Genomic DNA, 27,859 nt, shown 5'->3' on the forward strand with positions numbered 1-27,859 from the left:
TTTTTAAAGTCGGGGCAAACAGCCGCTAGTACACGAGTGCGAACTGTAGATATAGGCAAACGATCAAAGCATCATAGCATTACACACCTATGAAACAGGCATCATCTTCGCCATATCAACACGACGCATGAAATGGCATCTCTCATTCTCTCTTCAGAAAACGGGGATATTTCAAATTACATTGTTAATGGAAAGGGCAGTGGATGTAGGCCATTGTAGTCAACTTCTAGACATGAAATTCTCTCCAAGATTTTTGGTGTGAGGTGAATTGTATGATAATGATGCAGTTTATATTTAGTTATCCCTTTTCCCTAAACTCGCTACTTTCAGTTATAAACGCATGTTACTGTTACTAGGAACATTTGCGAGTTATTGGATGCACACAAGTATCCCAAATCTGAAGCACCCCTCGAGTTGAACGGATGGGAAACCCAGCCCGAAAGTTTCTGAGACACTACTGCCATCTAACGGTGCGCCATTTTATTGCTGCCTCACCTAATAATCAATACTCAATTCCTCACTTTTAGGGAGTGCAGCTCTGGCTTTCCAATTAGATATGTTTATTTAGTTTCGTTAAATGTTGATTTGTGCAATAAAAGCCCACCATGCAATATTATTCTTAAAGGATAACGTGAGATGTGCTATATGAGTAGAGTGATCAAGTGCAATCCTTAGCTTAAAAACAAAGTATGGTGGCAAAATGAACAAGTTATTCTTATAGTAATCGCCCAGATCCAAAATTATTTGTTAGCAGTCTTCTCATCTATGTATGCTGGAGTTTCGTTATACCTAATTCATCTAAGGTCAAAACCTTATGACTGACAGGAAAGTGTTTAGTGACCAAAGCTTTATTTTTATTATGTTATTGTGATGGTATTGCATTTTTGATATTATTCTTTGCTTAGTAGCTGCACTACAGAATTTGAAACATGTATGTAAACAATAGGTATAATCAGTAGGTAAGGAAAGGGAGTGCTTCCTTCAGTAATTATCTGCCACATAATTGTTGTTAGTTTTAATCATCATCTGTAACCCAGAGAACTCTACAAAGCGGACCTGCCACCTTTCAAAGTATCCCAGAGCGCCATGGCCTCACAAGTCCTTATTAAAATACCGGTGCCTTTTACCCATGTAAGTTGAAATATTCACACAGTTAACACCCACAGTACATGCCCTAAATATTGTTAAAACATGATAAATTATTATTATAAGGCAAATTAATGAGCATGACAGCTAATATGTCTCTGTCAAATTCTTATGAAAGCAGAAATCAAATCAAAAATTATCTTTTTTATTTCATTTCTTACTAAATTCTTAATCCAAGGTTACTATCTGGTAAAGGTTCCTTGTAATAGTATAAATGAAATACACACATGCTTGCCGGCACATCTATGGCTTTGCATTAAATATTGCTCTAGTGACTTAGAAATATACAGTATTTTACGCAGATTTTTGTTAACCTCATCTCTCCACGAAGTGTGGACTATACTTTCTCTGGTATGATGGACATGATGACAGGCTGGTCTGTCTTGTTCGCCAAAGGACTCAAACAAAAGGAAAGGAATATTTTCATTTGAATACCATAACCCCAAAGCAATCATACCAAATTAAATAAAGAAATGAATGATCATAAAATTTGGAGATCTAAAGTGTTTCCTCATGACCACTTGGATCTTCCAGGATTGTTTGCTAATGATTTACCTAATATAATATTTAGCTATATTATATAAAAAGTACCTTTAGTACTAGTATGGTTTTGTTTCATAATTTATTAAAATCTTTGATGAGAATGAATTTTTATATTAACTTAAATAAATAGGAATTTCATGAAAAAATAATTCCTTTTCTGCCAAGTCTTTGTTTTCTTTACAACATGCATCCGGTCAAAAAGCCACTTACAAACAGTATGACCATATATCACTGCCCGTGGGCTTGTCATCTAATAACAGGATTTCAATTCATACAATGTATTTCATGCACCAGCATTCACACCAGATTAACATTTTAACATCCACACCTAAAATAGCTGACATCTTCAAGTCTTGAGCTTTGTGAAAAATGTGTCAATGCTCCCATTAACTAATCTTTGAAAAATAAATCTATATTCTACGGCTTATAAATACATATGTTGAGGACATATCATTTATCTTAAACAATGTGCCTGGAAAATGGCTTGCTGGTACCCAATAGTTTATAAATTAAACATAAAATTCAATTAATGAGAATGGGATTAATGTGTACACAAATTGGTGAAAAGAATCAAGTGTAAATGGCAAAAAATTTATCATTCAAATTCCTGAACAATAGAATTATTTTTGTTGGTGAAAGCACCAATACACCAATTGGACAATTCATCTTAATCAACATTTTTTGCGAGACCAGAATAGTGTTGAATGTCTGGAGAGGTATTAAATTTGATATTTTTGATACAGGGAAGGAGAGGAAGTGGGGGAAATGATAACTCCCAAAACAACCTAAAAGGATCTTGCAAAAGTCCATCAGGAAATCAAGAAAGCTCTGCAGAAACACCAATGGTGACCTTCAACATCCCCCCTCACATGCCACAGCCTTCTCATGGCATTCTGTCTGTTGATGCATCGCAGAGAGTGATTCAGTTGGAACAGAACATGCGTTTCCTTCAGGAGCAACATCAGCAGATGCTGTCAAGTTTGCACCTAGAAATTGAGTCATTGCGCCTTAAGAATAGAGGTACATTTTGTGTTATAATCATTCATCTATTCATTTACACTTTTTGAATTATATAGTGTAAAATAATTATTTTCTCTAACAGGATTTCTGTATGCTATCCTGTATAGCTATATATGCTTTTTATTTTTGTCATTAGAAAGCATGCCTAATAGTTCTACACATTTTTCTGATTATCTTGTTTATGTATTTCAGAGCTACAGTTTCAATTAATAATTAATAATGGCGCTAACAATGCCCCAATATCACTTCTTCAGAGTTTTCCTCCATCTCCAGAAGATGACACCAAGCCTAAGGTATGCCAATAAAGCAATCCCATTGAGTTACTCAACCCACTACATAGATGCTATTAGCCACATACCTACTTAGATATGATCAGAACTCCAAAACAATGCAATGCTACCATTACTGAGCAAAAATAGAAAGAGTGTGATGTGATCACCGACATTTATATTTATGAAAGCTTAAACTCTGAATAAGAATGTGTAGCAATTGCATTATTTTTTTTAGAATTTAGTTTGTTTTGCTAGATATGTTCAATACTTTGGCTGACAATGTATCTTGGGGCCCTCTAGATATGCACCAACTTGCAATACCTATTTGTTGTTGGTGGATGAGTATATTTAAGAGCTTTGGATCAAATATTCATTAACAGTATGAAAATAAAATTACAATAGCATCTTAAAGAGTAATTACAATCATTCACATTTTCATAATTAGTCATCCAAGAATCAGTGACATTTAGCATATTATAAAGAATTACCTTTTATCCAAAACAGATTATTGCATGTGAATTCATACTGTCATGATACAATATAAAATACAGTGGCACTTTTAAAGAGCCAGAAACAACTATATGTGTGTATAATTGCAAAGAAAATATTTCAGAGGAGCAATATAACTTGAACTCTATATAAATTGCCTAAAGAAGAAATCTGGAGAGTGATGGAAGGAAAAGTATTAAGGGGCAGGAGAGGGAGGAGGAGGATTTAGTGAAGTTTGTTGAGATCTAAATGGTGTCATTTGTTTGGGCCATAAACCGGAGGTAGGGAAGGAGAAATTTCTTCAGAATTTCTGAGTTGAGTTTTTCTTGGAATTTGTGGGTTGACAAAAAGAAGATCCTCCAGGTTTACCAGTCCCCAGGGATTCATATATTCTTTTATTATGCAAATATTTCAAATGGTTCAAAACTATGAAGGCCCCTATCTATTGGGTGTAACCAGTTTTTACATAATTTTCTATGTGGGAGTTTTTACAGAATTTTACATATTAAAAATCAACACTTCTAAGTCAGCGTGCATTCAGTTGTAAGCTGGACTCTTTGGTGCATTGAATACTTTAAAATCTGATGTTCTTATAGAGTTCACAATAATGTTATGCTTGTGGAAAAAAATAGAAATTTGGGTTTTCATTTGTCTATTTCAGAACACTTAGCTTCAGCAAGTCATATTTACCTCTGAAAATATGCTCTGCAATCTACTTGCTTTGGACTGTAACATTAGTATCCTCTATTTTTTAATTCTATATAAAAACAGCCTTGTGTATGTCACAAGCCTGTATAAACTTTCCTAAACTAATGAAATGTCACATGTAAATGTGAAAGGTTAACTTTATGTGCTGAAAATCTACATTCACTTATTCTCAGTGAGCCAATGAATGTTGCAATTTGATTGCTGTTCATGATTGTGGCATCATTGGATTGATAGCTCAGGTAATGATTAATTACCATTTTGTGAAGTATTAAATATTTGGTATAATTACCAATAGGTGGTGATTCCTCCAAAGCAAGTAAATGTAAAACCTTTGAGGGTTGAGATACTTGAACGTGAAACAGGTGAGCTGAGAGCTGCCCTAGAAGAAGCTCAAAACCAGAGGTCACTACTTACTGCCAAGGATCTTGATCATAAAAGGTAAATAGAGCCATTAGTCATAATTCTTATCCACGTTTTCATCTTAATATTAAAATATTAAAACATCAATAAGTATACATGAAATATGATATTGTACAGCTCTTAGGGATAGAAATTTCAACTGTGTAAATGACAAATCACATACAGTTATGACCAACATTAACTCAACATATCTTGGCTTTCTGTGTTGGTATCCATGCAAAATATGACAAGTGGCATCTCTATCAACAGAATAGCAACCTTGAACCAGTGCACGTATAAATGGATTGATATTCGTCTTTATTTTGGGGCGAGATTAAGGCTATGTTGTCTCTTCTACTACCTAACCCCTAAGGGTATAGGAGAGGATCTGAGCACTTCGTGGTCGATGAAGCACTAACAATGCATGTGACAAATTCAGGACATGATATAGGCTTTCTCAGTTACATAGCAAAGTTTGCTTATTTCATCCAATCTTCCTCTCCTTGGGGTTCATTTCTCAAAGCAACAATTCAATACTCAATGCCTCTAGAAAAATATGTAAATATATATAATATAAAATTACTTACAGTTGAGCACTTACCAAACATCTGGCATCCAGTTTTCTAATGGGTAGATTATCCATTGCTCTCAACTAGAGACTCCCTTTCCTTCTATCCACATCCTTTCCTTCCCCTTTTTCAATGCCAGCGGCTCATAGCATCAATGCATTGGAAAAGGTTCACCTGCTCACTCATAAAATTTACTCATGTGTCTTATGAAGGTATGATTGCACAATGACAAGTCCTTTACAACATTGCTCCATATTGGTATTGCCTAAGCAAATGACTACATACACTTTTTAAAATGGTATTTGTGCAATTTTACTGTAATTACCTTCAGAAATGGTCAATCATAAGAGAAGCAGGCACCTAATTCAGCTGTAAAAAAGTATTTGAAAAACATTGACTTAATTGTTCATGAGGTCATCAGGAATTAGTGCATAGATAGATATAAGTTATCAGCAGTGAATCTCTTAGAGTAGGGGAAATCTGTGATCTTGATTTATTATATATCTGGGAGGCAAGGGGTCTTAGTAGGGGAGTATAGTGGCTGAGATTATTGGGACTTCTGAAAGACCATCTCATGGAAACCAATTCCCACTGTCTGTGAAAGCCATGGAGTTACATACTCCCTATCTACAGCATTCTCCATTGATCATTATTTGCTGGTGGATAGCATCATAAGGCTTTTTGCCCTAAACCTATCGCCATTTTTTAGCCTGAGATACAACTCAGATCAGATGACCTTTTTTCTGATTGGTTTATCTGTCAATGTTGTGCAATGGTTTATGATAAATAATCTACTTTTATATGCCATCAAAAGGTAAGGAAATGGAATTGACATAATTGTTGTGACCAATGGTATTACATCCATATTTACATTTTAATTTTTCTGCACAATAATAATAATGCATATTATAATTACGATGAGGCTTGGGAGAAAGTAATCAAATAACGATAATTTTAACTATCATGAATTTTTCACAGGGGTAAATAAAGTGGCAACCATCATAATATCATTGAATCAATGAAATCATGAAGGAAAAAACCAAACACACATGTGTGTACTTTACTATAGTATACATGTAATGGATACATAAAGTATCTCTGAAAATGTAATCATAAAAGCTGAGCAATTGTATTCATTTCATCAACTCAAATGTTCAATTATCCACCAGTACCTTCATGTAATATGCATATGCACCATGGGTATTAAGCATTTGATTGTATTGTAAAATGCAATAAATGCTGTTCTAATAAATAAAGTTTTATCAAAATCTTCTTGCCTTCCCAAGGCCATCCACTCATAATTCATACGATAATTGGAAAGTGCATGGTAATGAAATATGAAAATGAAGTTTTATCATAATCTTCCTTCCCTTATCATCCAAGTGATACTATTTAAGTGAGCATTTAACAGCTATCTAATGGGGTGGAAAAAGGAAAGGAAAATGGATAGGGGAAGAATAGGAAGCGTTGTGAGGAAGAGAGTAAGGAGTAAAAATGAATTGGTGGCTTGTTGAATTTTGTCTGTTAATTAAAATTTGGACAGAGCTGGTTTGGTTATCCGTAAACTATAGAAACTTTTGGAATTGTCCAATTTTAGTCTTAGATAATTACTGAATGAGCTCCTACTCTAGATGCTTAGGTGGTGGTGGTGATGGGTTGGCATGGTGACTAGTGTACTGGCTTCCCACCTGAAAGGTCTGGATTTAAATTCTGGTGGTGGCAGGAATTTTTCAATGGTGTCCTGATCCCAACTTTGAGTGCTTTCTGAATAGCACTTCAAGTGGAGTATGACATCCAAAAGATGGAACATCAAAATTGTGGACCCCTTGACACCTTTCATTAAGAGTAGGCTAATGTAGATGCATGACAGCTCTCCTTACTAAATAAAGAAAAGATAGTAACAATTTTCCACTGGATAAGTTTAGTAGTACGACTGGAATTTAGAGTATTACAACATCTTCAGGTCTTTTCAACCTGAAGATGATGTAATACATCAAAATCCAGTCTTACTATTAAACTTATAATTTAAACATTAAAATCAAAATCTTTTCTTTATAATGATCAAATTCCATCATATCACCCCTGAAACCACTCAATTTGATCTCTCCTTACGTTTCCCAAATACCTGAAAATCCTATCTCTGCCAAATTACCACCCTCAATACACAATGGTGCAAATGACTTCACCTGTTGGTCGCTTCCCATAATAATTACCACTACTACCCCCTGGGAGTTGATGGGAGTGACTAAAGATAGCAGTGAAATGAGGTGGCATAAGTGATATAAGCAATCAAATTGGTGAGAGGGTTGGGTGTGGGGTGCCTAAGGGTTTTAAAAAAAGGATACTGATTAAACATTGCAATACCATTTTGGTATGAAGGCCATGCCTGTCAGGATAGATGGTTATTCGACTTTCCTCGCACATTTTGTGTGTGCATCCATAGTATGCTGCGGTCAAACATTTTTATTTTCCCAAATTTTTCATATTTGATTTTCCCAACTTTTTCAGATTTGATTTTCAACCCTTTCTTATAAAACTTGAAAAAACCATATAATTTTTGCCAGGAAGAACTTGGAACTCATGGCTTTTCATTTACCACCTGTTGCAACAATCATTAAAAAATTCTTAATTTCTCAGTTGTCCAGTTGAAGGTTAAATGAGAAAATTTTTGAAAAGAATATTCAATTAATGCATTGTCGATACATATTTAATTTAAACCTTTCATGGAGTGGTAGTGATGCTGAGTTTGCCAGATTTATTCCACATACATGTATGAGGTCTGTCTGCAAAGGATCAAACCTTACAATATTTTGAGGAAAATAGCTTACCTGGAACCATTAGGCTTCATTTTCCTTCAAAGTACTCCCCTTGATACCTCCTGCGCATATCCCAGCACCTCTTCCACTTTTCAAAACAATTAGCCAAGTCATATTCTGGAGAGATCATCAGCTGCCTCATCACATTCTTTTTTTATCTTGTCAATGTTGAGAATTTTGTGCTGCAGTTGCAGGGGACTGGCTCCAAGCGGCAGTTGATGACCCAGGTTTTCTAAAATGTTCTTTACTGGAGATGAGTCAAGGGTCTACAGCTACGAACCTGAAGCAAAAGACCAGTCCTCCCAATAGTTGGTTGACAAGATGAAGGAGAATATGGCGAGGCAGCTGGTGACTGATAAATGATTCAAGTGAAGTGTGGTTTACTAATTTAATCAAATATATAGCATTAAGCCAAGGGTGAAATAATTGGTTATTTTATATGTTCTGTCCAGTATGTGACTATTATCTACTGTTTTCCCTTAAACAGTTAATTATTTGAACTGCATAACTAATGTATTTACCATGGATTTAATTAGTTACCTTCATAATTTCTATTGCTTTCCTTATCATCCAACAGAAGCATTATATCTTTTGCTATCTCTTTTACCTTTTCCAAATCAACATTATTTTTCAATGTCAAGAAGCTTGGCCATTGCTTCATTTTCTCTTTGATGGTCTTGCAAGTAACATACGAGGGTAGGCTGAAAACTAATGCACGCATGCTTGTAGACCACAAACAAAATAACCTTCAGAAGCACTCCTGGTGGCATGTGGAAGTAACATTCCCCCTCAATATGCATGCACAGGTTTGAGGTCGTTTCAATCATCCAGTGTATTTTGAGAAGCGGAAGTATGGAGACGTGTTCAGTGCTATGTCAATGTGAGTTAAACAGTGTGCTGTTATCGAATTTCTACTGCTGAAAAAGTGACTTCCACTGAGATTCATCATCATTTGAATTCTGTTTATGGTAATGATGCTGTTGATAGGTCTACTGTAATTTGATGGGTAGTAAAGTTTTGTGGTTGCTAGCCTGGAAAAGCCATAATTGTTGATGGAACATGCAACGAACATCCGATCACTGCCACAGATGATAAACATCACAAACTCATCAAAGACTTGATTCAAAATGACTGGCAAATCACTCAAAAGGGTATGTAAACCATATTGGTTGAGTTTGTTGTATTAAAGGTAGACTGGTGCGAATAATCTTGCAACATGACAACGCTTGTTCACACTCCTCACGTGTAACTGGAGAGGCTCTGTGAAACCTGAAATTTGAACTGATTCCACACCCTCCTTATTCCCCTGATCTTGCACCTTGCGATTATTTTTATTTTTTTTCCTCAACTCAAGAGACACTTCAAGGGTCATCATTACATCTCGGACAATGAAGTGAAGACAGCTGTCAAGTCCTGGATTCGAGAAAAGTAGGAAGAGTTTTTCAATGACGGAATGAAAAAAACTCTTTACACATTGGGAGAAATGTGTTAGCGTTAATGGTGACTATGTTGAAAAATAAATATCTGATTTTGAAACCTTAGAATTGTCCTTAATGTGCTTTTTGTCCTATCTTGCTATTTACTTTTATTTGTGGTCTACAAGCATATGTGCAGTACTTTTCAGCATACCATCATATTAAAGCACTCAATGTTTGACCAGCATAAGAATTGCTACTGCTCTACTTCCCTTCCAAGTATGTCATGTTAACTGTAAAAAATGACTCAGTAACCCTGTAAAAATTAGTTTTAACTACGATACATTGGTAAAATCCTGAGACAAATATTGGTTATATCATAAAAAAATCTTCCCCATCAATAGATTAATGATCACCTATTCACTTTCCTGATGATTCCTTTGTATTGTGTTCTTTGTTTGCTGGAAAAAGAGATGATACAAAGTGGTCAATGGTAATAATTTAACGAGTAAAAATATTCAGGAGATGTTGAGGAAAGTATAAACAACTAAACTATGAATTATGTGTGTAACCCAAAAAACTACAGCTTTTATCCCAAAGATTAGTTTTAAAAAAAGGGAGTTGAGCTCACCTGGTAATAAACCCATAGGTTGCAATTCACATGTTCAGGATCGATGAGCCAGTTTCTTTACCCACATTGCCTATGGTATCCCAGAAAGTTTCACCCAGCTTAGTTTTAGCTGGTGATACTCAGAAGTACATAGAGTATAACCTGGGGCCCATCATAATCATCCTTAGCCAATTGCTCTTATTAGCCACACTATGTACTTGATAGAAAATTATTAAAAATCTGTATCATAGATCACTCCATCATCCAAGATTATATAAACATATTTTATTGCTAATTATACTATTATCTATTTTTTACTGAAATAGTAAAAATAGTTATTTGATTAAAAGAAGAACTAGTAGTAGTTTTTAGGGGAGGCGACCGACAGCTAAGGTCATTTGCGCCATAGGGGATGGATAGGAAAGGATGAAGGGTGGAGAGAAACCCGGCGTCGGCATTAGCCTACTCTTTACGAAAGGCGCCAAGGGGTCCGCAGCTTAACGTCCCATCCGACGGACGTCGTACTCACTCAAAGTGCCCTCCACAATGCACCTCAAGTAGGGATCGAGATACCTCTGAAAAATATTCAACACCGCCGGGATTTGAACCCGCGCCCTCAGGGTGGGAAGCCAGTACGTTAGCCCCTGCACCATCTCGAACCCCCAAAAAAAATCGAGATCGGGGATCGAGATGGTGCGGGAGCTAACGTACTGGCTTCCCACCCTGAGGGCGCGGGTTCAAATCCCGGCGGTGTTGAATATTTTTCAGAGGTATCTCGATCCCTACTTGAGGTGTCTTGTGGAGGGCACTTTGAGTGAGTACGCTGTCCGTCGGATGGGACGTTAAACTGCGGACCCCTTGGCGCCTTTCATAAAGAGTAGGCTAATGCCGACGCCGGGTTTCTCTCCACCCTTCATCCTTTCCTGTCCATCCCCTATGGCGCAAATGACCTTAGCTGTCGGTCGCCTCCCCTAAAAACTACTACTACTATTATGAAAAGAAGAACTATATTTCCTAATATCATCAGGTAATTTAGCTGACATAAAAAATTAACATCCCTATTTCGCATGAGACCTATTGGGATGTGGACAAATAAAAGACATATTAAGAAGAAATAGGAAAATAGTAGGAACTTACTACTGTTTCATGTCATTTACCTGAGGATGCAATTCACTCTTATGTATCTTTATCAGTTCTGTTATATTATTATTTGGTATTATACTGGTTAAGGTAGGGTTTGGATAGACCTACACATTAGTGCAGCGATAATTTCCCTTGCCTTTCTTAATCCAAAGCCACAATAGTCCCTCTTCAATTTCACATACTTCCTTCCTCTTGTTATCCTGTCCAAAATACTTATTCTGTTCCTAGCCCTTCCTAGTTTGCCTAATGTTCTCCCCTCTTATCACATTCAACATCCTACTCCCAATCAAAATGCTCTGTGCCCATCTTTACTGCCTCCTTTGATTATCTCACAATAATCCTCTTTCCTCTCCTATAATGCCCAGCACTTCCTTTTTTGTTTTCCTTTCAGTCCATTTTACCTTTTCCATCCTTCTCCACACCCACATTTCAAAAGCCTCCAATCTATGCCAATCATCCTGCTTCAGTGACCATGTCTCCACACGGTATTATACCATGCTCCAAATTAAAGTTTGGTCAGCCTCCTGACGACTATGTCCCTCTAAATTAGTGACTGCATCACTGCTATGGCATATTACCTGCCTCCTCTCTTCCTTAACCCCATACTTATCATCCTCTTAAGTAATCATTTGTCCTCCTCTCAGTCCTCTTATTGATAATCCTGAGAATCAATTTAGCTGAATGGGACATTAAACTTACTGTTCTGTACTCCTTAGACAGGGCTGTGCTTCCCTTTTTTGGGATTGGAACTAACAAAGATCTACATAACAGTTTCAGGCTTAACTTTATGGAATTTCTTCATGATGAGGGTAAAAAAGAAACTTTGCACTTCACTTAAAGTATGTAGAAGTGCAAAGTTTCTTTTTTTCAAACTTCCTTTTTGCAGAAGTGCAAATTTTCTTTTTGACCCCCATAAGACTGATTTGATAAAATCTCCTACCAAATTCCTCTTTCAAAAATGCTTCAAATTATTCCATAAAAACTCTTACCCCCACATTTTCCAAAACCCTTAAGAAGTCCCATTGAAATTTTGTGTACCCACATGGTCTTATTTGATTCCAATGCCTCATCTATCTCACCATCATGTAAGCCAGTGCTTTCGCCCTCCTGTATAGTGCACTAACTTCACCCTTCCTTTGTAAAATTTCTATATCCTCGCACTGGATCTTCCATCATATTTCTTTTGCTTTTTGTTTCCCCACTTCTGTTCATTTTTAGCATTTTATACTTCCTTCTACCCAAATCTATGTTTACATTCTACCATTTCCTTCTCTCATCTATGTTTTTAATCATTTTGTCTGTAAATCATGGTTTTCTGTTCCTTTTCCTATTCACTGTTCTTATAGTTTCAATTGAAAAATCCAATTGTGTCTTCCAATGAATTTGTGACAGGTTTCTTCTGAATAGTATCTATATCCTAAGCAATGGAAGGACCTGTTCTCAGTGTGTACACTTGCTTATCAATTACGAACTAGCAGAGGATCTTGGGTAAGGAAAATCAGTGGAATATCATTATTGTGTACCATTATCCCCAATTCTCTATGCATACATGTGTATGTCTTGCTCCTGCAAAAGCTCATCATCCTCAATAATCTTTTGAGACTTCAGCTTCAGAGGGTTGTTTTGCAAGGGTTGGCTTGTATGGAAATATTATATAGCCACTGCCAACTGAAATGTTTCAAGAAGTTGGATGAGTAATCATCACTGTTGCCCACTTGAGGTATCACTAAGATAAAAAATCACTATTTTATTCTGTTTTATACAAGAGGAAGAGCATTTCCATTTCCCTGACATCCTTATTTGTGTGTACACATTTTTTCTAAATATTTGCTTCGGTTCTCCCATTTAAAACTTGTTTTCAGCCCCTCTATCTTATCCTTCACATGTTCATTCTCTCTACCCCTTCTTGACATAGATTTGCCTGAAACTTTAGTGTCAGCTGTATGTACTATTGTTGTAGATTGTGAAAAGACTAAAAATGGGGAATTACATAAAATAATCTTGGAAGGTATAGGGTTTACTAGTAATCATCCTCAAAATACATGGTTGCTAGTTTATATTTTCATTTATATTAAGTAAAATGTACAGGCCTACATATTTTGCCTGTTACTTGTGAATGTTAATACACACAAAAATTGCATAATGCTTTTTAGTATTCAGCAGTTTTTCAATTTGATGAACTCTTCTTACTATCACAGTCGAAATCCCTCACACACCCATGTGAAATTAAGACCTTCATTGCTTCTCGCAATATGTCATTTTTGTAGTCCAAAATTAATACTGTCAAACAGATCCTGCATAAATCTCTTCAGCTCATAAGTCCTTATTTTCCATCTAAGCTCTTCTGTATTCCTTTAACCACCTGACCGTTAAGGAATTCTTTGGCTTAATCAGTGTATGGGCCTTGCAAACCCTAATGCCCACCTTTACTTCACAGAATCCAATGGGCTTTGAAATTCTTCTGGATAAAAATTCTTACTAATGTTTATAATGGGCTGATCGATTTAGTTTAATTTACTTATTCATTTACTGCATCCCATTATGATGTTTATCACAATAGCCACCTGGAAGGAAGATACCTGACCAATATGACTTAAAAAGAGTGGAAGGATGCTATGATGTTGATAGGCTGTGAAAGGTAAGAACTACAGTGGAACTTGTTTTATGCATTGATTGTATGTATTTCTCAGTTATTTTTTTCCACTGGCAAAGCACCATTCTCTGTATAGAGACACCCATTTTATATGGCTTGTGAATAATTTCCTTTACTGAATGCCAGAATTCCATCAGGTGGCGGCATTTCCATCTCATATGACAAAGATTCTCATATTTATTTTGAATCATACCACGTCTTTCCATGTTCTGGTTTTTAAAGACAGAATTATGTCCCTACATATTTGTTCTGTTTGTTTCCAGGATTTGAAACATATAATCTTAACATGTGCTGCCAAGGCTTTTTATTACTCTCCGATGGTATATTGTGGCTGAGATAGGTGACTTAATGAAAAATATCCCTCAAATTTTGTCTTATGTTAATCATGGGACATATCCAAAATACTGTATGGCATATAAAGCTGTGTTGACAGTAATGCCAATATTTTTCAGAAACATGTCACCATTGTCCCAAACTCTTTATTTGCTTGATCTAATTTAAACACATGTTACAGAATACAATCAAAACCTGTGGTTGATCATGCTTGTACCTAATATAGTGTATATTGAAATAATATATATTGTTTTATTTTTGCAAATTCTGGGATATTGTGTGGTTTATGCTATCTATTTTCACGGTGATAGTGTCTGAAGTCTGGGATGACAAACAAATAGCAGATGTCATGTGCTGTGCCTTGGTAAGTGGTGGTATTGTCCCAAACCTTGTGAGTCTGGAAATATGGGCCTGGTGAAAAATTGGAAACAATGTTGCTTTGTAATTAGTGGGAAGATGCATTACCAATGATCATTCACAATGCCCCAGAGAAACTGCTATTTCCATATTCATCTGTATGAAGTTATCTAAAAATTAATGGTATGAATTTCTGGGAAGTGATGATTTTGGTAAACACTTGAATATATATGTAGATTGAACAAGTTGTGATCTCAGCATGCAAATTAATGAAGGGGTTCCGGGATATATTGTTTTACAAACTGACATCTGTTTATGTGATGTCATAAAGAGTGTTTTAATGACATACATTAGCGGTAGTAATGCATAGGTATGTAAATCCTCATATTTATATCCATTTTAGCCAGCGTTAATTGTGTGAAATTATTTTTACTAATATCTGTTGAATTAATTAATTTTATTGATAATTTCTATTACTGAAAACAATTCATTCCTCATGAATATTCCCAGTTACACATTTCTTTCCTTTATTGGTTATTTACAGCGTATTATGAACAATATATACATGAAAGCAAGGTTCATCTGTAAGCATTAGTCATGATTCCTTCCCCTTCTCCCATCTATATCTCTACCTGTTTGTTGGAAAATAATTTTGCAGTATTTTATGCGGTCACCAGTATAGCGAACTAGTTGACATTCTTTTGTTGGAGGATAGAATATATATTCATACTCAATCTACCAAAATTTATGTAGAAGTTCACATTCAACAGAATTACTATAAGTGGTGTGAATATTTTTACTTCCATAGAGAAAATTATTTATAGCAATGCAATTTTTTCATGAATTGATTTATTATTTAATATAAATGCTAATACTGATAATAGCTACTGCTCCTCACTGCATATTAGTAATAATAACCATGTCTTCATTAACAGGTTAAGGTTCTGAATCGTGTAAAAATATAATGGGCACAAAATTATTGAATTAAATAAACATCTTAATTTTAAAAAAACCATAAACAGTAATCAACCCAAAGGTTGGTTAGGTAAGTGATGGTAGAATTCACCCAGTACTAAGCCCAACGGCATGTGAAATTCACACAACAGGGTAGGGGGGCCAGTTCCTTTCCCTGTGCCAGTTATGGTTTCCCAGGAAGATCTGGTACCTGAAAAATCACATAGCTTGGTTTGAGCTGCAGGTGCCCAAAGAGGCTTGTTTGGGAATCGAAATTGGGCCCTCTGGTCAGTGGTAATATATTATAATATCAATCAGAATATTTATGTAGTAGGTAATGATCACAGCAAAAAGAGGAATCCCACAATGCAACAGTGAATTGTCTTATCTGAAGAATCAATTCGTGTTATATTGTATTCAAATGTGGGAATCATAACCTTGGGAAGATAAGCCCCCTTCAATGATACCAAGTTCTAGCAATTAATCAATCATTGGTAAAATCAGAAAAATATTAGTCCATATGTCAATCCTTTGATAAGAACAACATGTATTACTCATTTTAATGAATTTATTTGGGGAGGAATGAGCGCATGAAATAATTTTGAATAATCAGGGTTCCTTTGATTATTGAAGGCTCATATTTGTTAACCTTCATTTTAAATTATGAAACCACTGTTATATCATCAAACTATATTTTAATGACTGTTAATGAAGTTGTGCAAATAATGAAAGTTTTTTAATCAATCATTTATAATTCTATTTTGCATGAAAACTTAAAACAATGCAGAGGATGCCTTGAAGGTACATTAATACTAACAACTTTGAAATTCATGTATTGAAAGGACTTTTGAATCACGTTCAGGGCATAGCACTTTGGATTATCTATGTATAGGAGAAGAAGAAAATTGATCAGAAACGTACACATTCACAAGTGAGGTTAATATTTTCAAATATTCCAGAAAAACAAAAACAAAATATTGTGCTAATCTCTCTGTGAGTTGTGATCATTAAGTGACAACTCTAAATGACTCAGAAGTTCCTTGATAATTCCCTGACTTTCCCTCACCAGATTGACAACTCTGAGTTTCCCCAAGCTGTAGCCATGTTCACGTAAGTTTGACACAATTTTTGTTCAGGAGGAATCCAGTTGTCATTTATTAATTCATTGAGCATTTGAATTCATCCAAAATACTTTGCTCTTCATATTCTTTGCGCTCTTACCTTTCTCCCTCATCAGAAAGTGTCCACACAGCCTTTTCTTGAATGTAAACATTTTTAAACATGCAATATTCAGACAAAACTAAAGAATATTTAATCAAGTACACAGTACTTTGAACAAATTTGAACTTTTTAACAAACATAGTTCATTGAACTATGTTTATATGTGAAGTATTGTTAATGCTAATCCAGACTGAACCTTAACTTGTTCATGTTTACTTTATCTCCCTTTTCACCTCTCTGAATTCTCATATTTTTGTCATTTTTCCCATCTCTTCTCTCTTTTATTTTACCTTCTCTTCTTACCAGACCATCCCAGAGAAGATATTCAGCCAAAACATTGTATTTTAGGGGTGGGTGCTGCTGTGTCTAAACCTTCAAAGCCTTGAGTTGGCAGGTACAGGACAGAGGTTGTACTGCTAGACATGCTGATGTTAGTTTCAGCCACTAATGCCTCTAAAATCCCAGAGATAATCCTTCAAACAATGAAATACAACATGCACTAAATAAGTGGTGACCAATACTTGGAATTGGAGGTAGAAAGTGCATATAATTTTCTGTCAAATCATGACCTATTTTTTTTATTTGTGCTCACAACTAATATTTCTAGACGGATCAAAGAGTTGGAAGCCGCCTTGGAGCTTCTTGGCAAAAAGAACTTGATGAATTCCAGCAAAGAGTGTGAGCTCAATGTGAAAGACAGTCAAAAAGTAGATTTTGGTTGCCAAACGGAATTCTCCATGGAAACCCCTCAGCAGACATTGCCACTTGGGGGATATCTACCAGATCCCGAACTGTTGACTATGAAACTGGAAGAAGCGGAACGCATGGTTCGCCATTTACGACGGGAAAATGAGGACCAAAAACGAGAGGTGTGGATTAGTAATTTAAATCCGATATTTTTCTTCTATATATTTTGTTTACTTTTTTACTAAAGGCTTGATTTTAATTCTTTTGCTTGGACTGCAGAGATGGGTACCAACAGCTGTTCACAGGAAAAATTATCCAGATAAATTTCTTTCTGAGTGAATTATACATTTTTTTCAGAAGTTTATGTAATTTCATATAGGTCATATGAAGTTGACCCAATATTCCAATCATGCATCTGCACAATAGCCAATTACTTTTTGCTTTGGATTACACTTCCACACCATATTTTCATAAAAACACAAGATGTTCTTTCTCAGAGAATGAGTACTAGGTATTTAATTGATTTTAGAGAATTTTACTAAATGATCAAGGCAGTAACTTGGAAATGAGAACCATTTTAAAACTTGTTTTAAAGTGAATTAAAAATATATAACATGCGTTCACAGTCTATAATCTTAAAATAAGCTGTTAATTGAGTATTTTGTTCATGTGCTATGGGCTAGGAGAAGTATGGACCTATAAAAAGCTGTTGTTATGCATGACTAAAGGCAAGCTTACTGGTTGTTTTTTTCTTGAGTAATTATTAGCTAGAATATGCCTGCTGAGGTGTTTGCCAATGCTACATCATGCTGCTTTTAGTTACCTATTAGCAACCAAATTAAGATGCACAAAGAGCAGCAATGGTATAGATATTCAAAGCTGCACTGCTTGAATGCTTTCTTGAATACTGCAATATGTTTTTGCTCCAAAACATGGTATGATCCAAAATTTCCCAGGCTTTACCCATTAAAAAAAATAGACTTTCCTTATGATATAATCACTGTACTTCCTTTACAAATATGTATGTAGTTCCCTTTGGAGTTATACAACAGTTACAGTACTTTTTCTACTGCTGGAAGTACCATTAGAACTCCATTTGGAGAAGATTGTCAATGTCTCCTGCATCTGAATCACCTTAATTTATTCAAAATGCCACTCTTTCAATAAAATTTTCATCTTGGCGAAAAGGAAAAGTTACAAAAGGGAAGGAGTAGAAAAGGCTATGGGATCATTGCTGTTTTTTTCCAACAGAGTCCTCAGTCTAAGTTAGCACATTGTCATGATGCAATACACTCTTTCATGCCCCACATATCAGGATATTTATGTTGTAAAATTCTTCCCTAAACATATTAACATGAATTATACATGGAACTGGTTAAGCTTTAGATATTTAAAATCATTCATTAAACAACAATACATATTTTCTATATTTTTATTCATCTTGCTTGCTATTTGGGCCACTGAGAACATGTAGAATCCTTGTTTCCAACCTAGATCTCCCATCTTGTGACAAAGTGGTCCATTCAAATATCATATTCCACCCAATTTGTGATAATAAAGTGGTTTATTTAAGAATTGCATCAACTCTGGGAATGATGTAACTCAGTTTGAATGAATAATTCATGCACCTTCACTCCCTCAAGTCCGTCACTTTTCTTGCATACACATTCAAAACACCAATAATTTTAGAGCACACAAGCTCTTCTGAAAATATTTTTGTATACCACGACATAGAACTAATCACACTCCTTTCACAATGAAGTTTCTTATCGCTGCCAAGTAGCGAGGGTTCATATAACATCTGATTAGAACACCATGTGCTAATCCATTAAATTAATCCAGGAACTTGTGGATCATACCATGTATTTCTTATAAACAAAATTCATCTTGAGATTTGGTTTATAGCTTTGCTTCCACTTTAATAGATTACGGCATCACACAGCAGAAAGTTTGTTCAATTATCAGGATATATTGTGCATTGAGCACCTGACCATTAGGAGTTGTTCAGTTGTTTACAATAGTAATACCTGCAATTTCAATTAATACAAAGAAAGACTTGCATAAACCAAAAATGCTATGCTTTGCTTTTCTTGTAAGAGTTAAAATATTCATTTATAAACTACTTTATACAAAATAAGTCAACTTAGTTATAACATACTTCTGATAATTCTTAGTACGCCTTATATACATATTTCAATTGTGAAATATAAAGAAATGCATAAAAAAGCATTAACCTATCGTCAGTATTCGCAAGATTTACAAAAATGATACAATTAAAGGAATGTTTTTCACAACTTCTCCATAGTTGGGAGGCTTGAGGATGCAACTGAACAAAGGCATGGGTAGGCAATGTGGAGGAAGGGGTGGGAGAGGCGATGGTATGGTCAGTGGAATGGGGATAGTTCGCTTGCCTCCAAATGACCCAGGAGCTCAGATAGTTGGTTTAGTTGGCTGTGTAGGAGATGGTGGTCTAAATGGAGTCAGTGCACGTGGAAACCATGCCATCAATCATCGCTTCCCTCCACTGCAATCCCAAAGTTATTGGCATCACAGCCACCAACCACATGTCAATCAACGTGTCAACACCACAGGCGGAGGAGGGTAAGTAAAAGAATTCTCTCTTCATTTTCACAAATAATAAATTGCTTTCTCTTTTGCACAATAATGATTACTTCTGCTGCCAGTGCTATACATTTTTCATTGTCATCATATATTGTATAAGAATTTTGACGACGTAGGAGGCAGGTCCAATGAAACTTTTACCTGAAACTGTATTTATGTAGAATGACATTTATTGTACCCATTCAGCAGTTGTGCTTATGCAAATATATGTTTTTCATAACTCAAGTTATTTGTTTTTAGAAATTATGTAAGCATGTGACTGCCTCATGGGTGAGCTTGATGCATTGCCTTATAAAGCTAATGGCTGCACTGCTTTTATGCCATTTAAGGGCAAAAGACTGTCTACTTATCAAATTCTCGTATTTTATGTACTTTTGTACCTACAATAAATCCTTGTTTTCATTAGAAAGGCAAGATACTAAAGTTTAAACAGCAAAAGTTTAGGTGATTTTAAGTACATATTTCTTTCTCTAATTTAATATATAATGGCACCGCCTCATAAAATAGATTAATTTTATTATTGAATGCTTTATATCTACCATTGCTACTTGCTTACCTTGTTCCATCCATTTGTTCTCTTAACTTGACAAAAGGTTTGATTATGAATTGCAAGGTCATCACCCAGGTATAGAAACAATATCCATTTTATTAAAAATATTAACTTACGAGGAGTTCTACATTTTCCTTCAATGTCTCAATCAGAGATGACAATAACTTGACACCAACACTGGTAAACTGGCATGATGATAGAAAAAGTACAAGTAAAGCTTCTGGATAATTAATTATAATAAAAACATTCACCAGGGAAGAATATTCTTCTACAATCTCCCCATGATGAAATGATTGTTGAATCTCAGTTATAAAATCTGCTTTCAACAAAATGTTGTATTGAATATTTTATAAGAGCTGTTCAATAAATAGTGATCATATATTTTTATTTGCATAATCTATTATTGAAAACTTGGGTTTTATATTATATTGTTGGCTTAATGTGTAGCATTGTACATGGTACAAGTTTCATTGATTTAACTCCAGTGTTGCATCAGTGACCATTGTTACAAGTTGAAACATGTTCAATTTGCCTAAAGCAACAATGAGGGTTACATGCAAATAGCTTTATGTTGCATTGAAAATTGGTGTTGCCCGAACAAATCATCAGCATTGTAATGACACTGTAGGCTAATGGACAGTCTGTTATTCCCTGTAAAACAGCTATAATATGGTTTAAAATTGTTAAAGAAGGGAAATAATCAATTGAAAAAGAAGGTGGATCCAGAGCTCCAGTCACAACTCTTCAGAAGTAAACATTAATATTGCCGTATCAGAAATATTGAAAATCCATTGGGTGCTATTCACATGTTGGTTAGAGGAAAATTCCACGTAAGACATATTTGTGTGGAATGGGTTTTGAGAATGTTCATACCTGAATAACAGGATGTTTTTGTGCAAGTTTGTTCACAGTTTAAGTTGATGTTACACAAAAAATGAGGAGTGTGTTTCTGAGGTTAACACTGCAGTTGAATCTTAGCTTTATCATTTTGACCCTAATAGCAAATGGCAAAGCTCTGCATGAAAATCTCTGGCATCACAAACACTTAAAAAAAGCTAAAGTGATGGGTTCTGGTGGGAAAGTTATGGTTAAATCATTTTTTTTGTTCCTGGAATGGTGTATCAGTATGTCATACCAGCAGACACACAGCTGTAAATTAAGGAGACAATAGGGATGTACTGAAAATTATCTGAGGTCATATCAATCTTAAAATGCCACGCAGCAAAGCAGGAGGTTGGATGCCGCATCACAGTAATGGGCGGCCGCACATCACAAATGTTATTCCAGACTATCTTACAAAAGTCAATTTCAAGTGTGTTCCTGGGCCTCCCTATAATTCAGTCTTCGGCCCATTATAATTTATCCTGTTACCCAATGTGAAGAAACACTTTTGTGGGAAACTTTTTGCATCATCCGAAGTAGTAATGAAGGCTACTTAGGCAATTTCAAAGGACCCATGAAAAATGACTTCCGTCATGTTTTTGAAAATTGGAAAAAAGGTGGGGCAAGTGTATTACATCCAATGGAAATTACTTTCAGAAGGACCTTTAAAATTTGGAGGATGAGTAAAGGTATGTTATTTTAAACAAATTGATCATTCTTTATTGATAACCCCTCTTACTGGGTACTTTCATTGTCCTGATATTTTATTGTACATAAATACCCAGAAAATTTGGAGGTGACTAATAGAAATCCACTGCATCTGGCCATTAAAGAGGATTATACATATTATGAGCAATGCTCCTTGCGATACACCATGTAAACCTCTCTGCAAAAGACTTGGTTTATTACCAGTACCTTGCATATATATATTTAATGTCATCTTACATGCAAAGAGTAAAATTTCCCAGTACAAGTCCAACCACAATTACCATAGTCATTATACAAAGACCTGCACCAACCATTTGTCAGAACACACAATACTGCTCATGGGCCCAAAGCAATGGGCTTAAGGTTATTCAATAAACTTCCCCATGAAATCAAATATGAAACAAAAGTACCCGTTTTCAAGAAAAAGCTGTTCAACCTTTATATATATATATATCCGATTGGCGGGATTTCGTGTTTGAATGTGTGTATATATATATATATATATATATATATATATATATATAAGGGGGTGGGCTCTTATGTGGTTATTGGGATGGGAGATAACCTGCTTTGGGGATGGTGGCTGTTGAAAGCCAGAGGGAGTAGAAGAGGAAAGGGTGCAATATCTAAGGGTTTGCGTGAGAAGAGATTTTCATTGACTAATTTAAAATTTCCTATGTATAGGAGGATCTCTAATTGTTTCAACCTGTCCATCATCTTGCCCTTTGTAAAATATAATAGAAGGGTGGTGAGGGAATTACTCCAGTATCCAGAGACAATGAGTTGCTTGGTGAAATGAGGCTTGTTAGGTTGTGAATGTAAAAGGCACAGATATCGCTTAGAACCAACTTTGAATTTCCTGCTAGTTTGTCCCAGATGAATTGTGCCAGAGTGTATTTCACAAATTAATTCATTTTAAAAAGGAAATAAATTCATTACTGTTGCTGAATCAACAAAAAGAATAATTGCATTGTTGTGAAAAGCTGTGGCATGGATTAAATCTCAATGGTAGGAACTGGTGCTGTGAATTATCAATAATAAAACAATAACCATAATCAATATTTCTTTTAACTTAAATTATTTGATTTCACGTCATATTTTCCAGGAGCATACCCATGGCGCAAACTGAATGTTACTTAAACTGTAAAATAATTAATTGTATGCTTACTATTCAGCTTGTAGCATATCTTTTACTGAGCTTGTTAAAACAAGAATGTTTGAAGCTGAAAATGGAGTTTCAGGAAAGAAAATAAGTGATCATAGGATATTAAGTAGTGATACTGATTATGTTTAATGAGAGAATCTATTTCATACCGAACCTAAGTTCTTCAGTTTAACATATGCGTGTGTAATCTTGCCTAGCAACTACAAAGTGTTTGATGAAACTCCTGGCATTGTGGTCACATTGCACTGGTGAAATACATTTGTATTGTTTGAGGGGGTACTTGCTAAGTGTAGTTAGAACAAAATCACCTGATGCACATATCTTGTCTTTAACTATGGTTTTAATTGTAGGATGGATTTTGTGCCCCATCAAAGCAGCTGTAATGGTGGTCATCTGGATAAAAACACAGAGGTTGTCGGGCGGGCTGTTCCTCAGTCCCTTCCAGCTCTGGGGAATCCTAATCCCCCACATCACCATCACAACCAGCAGCATCATGTTTTCCCACCATTCCAAAATACAAATCGACACCGTCACTTCCACAATAACAATGGGAGCCTTCATACTGGCATGCCACAGCATGGTAATGGCCACTACAGAAGAGAGCAGAAGGGAGGCGGTAGAGGTGGAGAGGATCACAATGGCAGTGACAGGAAGTATAGGGGGCGAGGAAGAGATAGAGATGGAAGCAAGCAGTAAGGTGCCATTAGGAAATTCAACCTCCACATTTATATTTTTTCATTATCAGGTTCCAAATGATTGGTTGCTCCTGATATCACCTTGCCCACCTCCCTCACCACTGCATTTCTGAAGCAAGTAGTCCACCAATAAGTTGTTTGATGCATAAAAAATTTATATTGTTGTCCGTTGTACTTCATTCACTGTTGCCTAATGTTTTTATTCTGTTAATCTGACAATGGTGTAATTCCACTGTTCATTTTAAAATCATTTCTAATCTTAAGGGGGAATATTTTGGTTAGCTAGTATAATAAATTTGCATACACTCTGTAATTGTTTTGTGGGATATGTTCCTCAAGTGTGATAGTGCTGTCGATACCAAATCATTCAAAAGTGATGATTAACTAATCACTTAATTTCCTAACTAACTATGCTCTAAGGCTACTTTGATATTTCTCAATTTTATGCATATGATAATATATGTTTTCAAAATATTTACTCTTTGTACAAATTTTAGCTCAAAAGCTATAATCCAATTATTGTGAATGTTCAAATATCTGACATGTACCCACTATGAACTTTGATTATAAGTTAAACTTCCATTATTTTAATAGTGTTAAAAATTCAAATGTTTATTTTCAGCCATATTACCTCACAGCAAACTGTTCAAATTTTTGTTGCATACAAAAAGTAAGAGAAACTCTAGTGATATCATATTACCACTAAACATATCTGTGACGTTTGTTGTAATTTTTGGGAGTGAATTTGTATTTCTTACAGTACAAATTTAAAGATATGTCAGTAGGGAAAATGAGTATTGCCAATTATGCACAAAGCTTCCCTAATGAATATAAAACTAAGAAAGCCAACTCATTGGATCATTTTTTTTACAATTCGGTTCATGAAATTGTACTGACAAGCAATCTGTATTCGTTAATTTATGCACATTCTGGTATTTTTGGTTTTGTGTACTAGTTAATTTAGCTTCATAAGGTATACCTTTGCCCAAAATATATTAGTATATGGAGTTGTATTTTACTTATCATTCAGGTCTTGAAAGCTATTTCAGAATGTATTTTCTAAACTACATATAGGATTCCCAAAAAATAATGATGATATAATATAGAAAGGGGTTTCTCTGCCTGTGTGTCAAGAAAACATTTAGGTATCTAATTTAATAATTGATAAGTGCAGCATTGTTCCTTGTATCCAACCTCATGATTTATGCATTATGCAAGGAGTTGGAATAATCAGATCGCAAGTATCAACTGCAGTGAGAGAATTAATAAAATGAGAACATCATTTATTTAAACCTTAACATTTAAAAGCTAACAGCATTATGCACAATTTCAATAATTAAAGTCTATAGGTCACTCACCTCCACAATTAAATTAGATGACCTTACTTAGACCCCAGAGAGGCTGGATATGAGAATTTGGCTGTAATCTAATATGTTAATCATATACTGAATATTTACCAAATAGGTACATGTTTGTATCTATGTATTGATGGTAACATCTTTAGGTTTTATTGTTTAATCAGATGTTTTTGTGAACACATCTAAAATATTTGTTCATTCCTTTAAAAACACCTAAACCCTGCAATATTACCCAAACACCACTTTCAGTATAACTCATCAAATACCTAATAGCTGTGAGCAGTCCAATTTCTAAATAAAAGTGAATGAGGAGGATTTTATTGGCTATGGGATCAACAATGGTTTGAAAACTTATGCACAAAACGATGGGATCATATTTGTTTTAATATTTCATCTCTTCAAACCTACTCATGAATAGGTGTTCAAGTTTTTTGCACTCAAGATTCATTTGATAATAACCAACATCTGGTGAATGAAAATGGAATGACTGCTCAGTAAAATGCTGATACAGTGGACCACCCTATATAATTGTGTCATTAACCTGAGTTTCAGCGATTATATTATGGAGAAATAAACACAGGCACCTAAGAATACATCTAAATCTAATATTCCTTTGAATTGCCATTGTGATTCATGACAATTATGTCTGACCTATCACATGACCTCGGTAAGAAGAGGGAAAGAAAATTCACAACATTTTGTGCTGATTTCTCTAAAAAAAATAGGATTCTTAGCCAAATTAGTATGCAAATTTTCTTTAGCTTTCAATGTGCCTAAATAGTTGACATGATTTGTATAAATGATGTCATCAATGATGAATTTCAATTAGCCATTTGCTTATGAGTGGCAAACATGAATTCTTTAAAGTTATATTAATAGTCCATTACTTACAAATTGCATACATATTATCTTCAAGAAATAGGTAAGGATATTTGTTTTATTTCTTTGTTTTTACTCTTGGTAAAATAAAATTTAATGAGTCAAATATTAAAAATGTCTCACGAGTGTTCAAAAAAGTCAAGGTAGCTATCAAACACTCAACCCTTTAATTCTGAAAGAGTAAATGGTAAATTTTTATTGATTTGAATTACTGCAATAATTGAGAATGAAAATTCTCAAAATTTCTTCTGCATCTCATTAATGCTAACTATCAGCTATTGTACATAGGAACAGCCCTGGAAAGGGTAATTGAATACACATGCACATCAATCTGCTGGTGTATTATTCTATAAATGGAAGTATTTTACTGATGGCATGTCTTGTTGGTCATTACTCATATTTATCATTCCAATAAACCAATCAGAGTTTTATCATAAGCAATTACCCCTTACAATTTCCATTGAAAGTTTGTTTGTTGAAAATCTAAGAAATTTTTTGTGCGATAAAATCTTTCAGAAGTCTTTCTGGCATATATTTCCAAGTGATAAAAAGGTGGTGGTATCTTTTATTTGCAGATATAGGAGGGCCTACTGTACAGCTTAAAGATTTTTAAAATTCACCACTTGTTATCAAGTTATGTCGATGAGGTCAAAACAAAGGTGAACACATGACGAAAATTACCTTGCGCAAAAAGCTTGTAACTTATCATTGCTATTACATTTTATTGGGATCAGGTGTGATATGTATACATAGGTAATGAAAATATGTACAATATGGATTAATAAAACTTTGCCAGTTCACTATTATATGCTTAATCTAAGTATTTTCAGAACCAATATAATATCATTGGATTTTTGGACTACTATTACATCAATTTTGATGATTTTAATGATTGTCATTCAAATTCACATAAGTTATTTTAGGAAATAATGTTATTTGCCGTAAAAAAACTATAAAAATGTTCTATTACTGTGGGAAAGCGTGTAAGCAGAAATTCAGAAAGGACTACAGAATCAAATTCCTTTCATTGTTTTTTCAACTTGATGTAATGCCTATTTGCTTTTTCCTTCAGGTTATTCTAATGGTTTTTAAGGACTAATGTTATTATCAATCTCAAAAATAAATTTAAGGGGTAGAAGTTGTTGTGATTATTTTGTGTTATTTAGTCAGTGGATGAATTTAATTCAAATTATATCCTTACTAATTAATGTACATGTTGTTAGGCTGTATAGCTTCATAAAAAGAGTACATATTTAATCTTGAATGACTGTATAAGTTGAATTTCATGGCACACTATCCATAATTCATTTTATTAAAGCAGGTAGATATCTTAACTTTAGTGTTAATATATTTTAGTTTTCCTATTTTAATGTTAGATCCAGTTATATTGTACCTTTTTTAAACATCATAGCAAATTTAAATAAAGCACAATATGTGATTCATTAGAACAGCTATGTTATACGTGAGCTGACATTTCTTGCAGTATTGGCAAATAAAATATTGATGGGGTGAAGAGTTGAGGGTATCTCCACAAAAGAGCTTTATATTTAGGGTATGTATCATTATTATATAAATAAATTACTCCCATACATGTTACGGCCAGTCATTTCATTTGTACCCTATCTACCTGTATGAATATGCTTGGGAGTACTTATTAAAAATTAA

General features: G+C 34.7%; 1 protein-coding gene across 1 annotated transcript; it reads left to right on the forward strand.

Moving 5' to 3' along the window:
* Window positions 1–481: 481 nt before the first annotated feature.
* LOC139689468 (uncharacterized) lies at window positions 482–27,790 on the forward strand. The gene is made up of 7 exons (XM_071586605.1): window positions 482–1,131; window positions 2,433–2,709; window positions 2,902–3,002; window positions 4,474–4,616; window positions 17,256–17,517; window positions 19,641–19,936; window positions 23,613–27,790. The coding sequence occupies exons 1-7, from the start codon at window positions 1,087–1,089 to the stop codon at window positions 23,956–23,958; spliced, it is 1,470 nt and encodes a 489-aa protein (XP_071442706.1). The 5' UTR covers window positions 482–1,086; the 3' UTR covers window positions 23,959–27,790.
* Window positions 27,791–27,859: the final 69 nt, after the last annotated feature.

Source organism: Hetaerina americana, unplaced genomic scaffold (genome assembly GCF_022747635.1).
Source record: "Hetaerina americana unplaced genomic scaffold, ioHetAmer1.1.p SCAF_24, whole genome shotgun sequence".
NCBI lineage: Eukaryota > Metazoa > Arthropoda > Insecta > Odonata > Calopterygidae > Hetaerina > Hetaerina americana.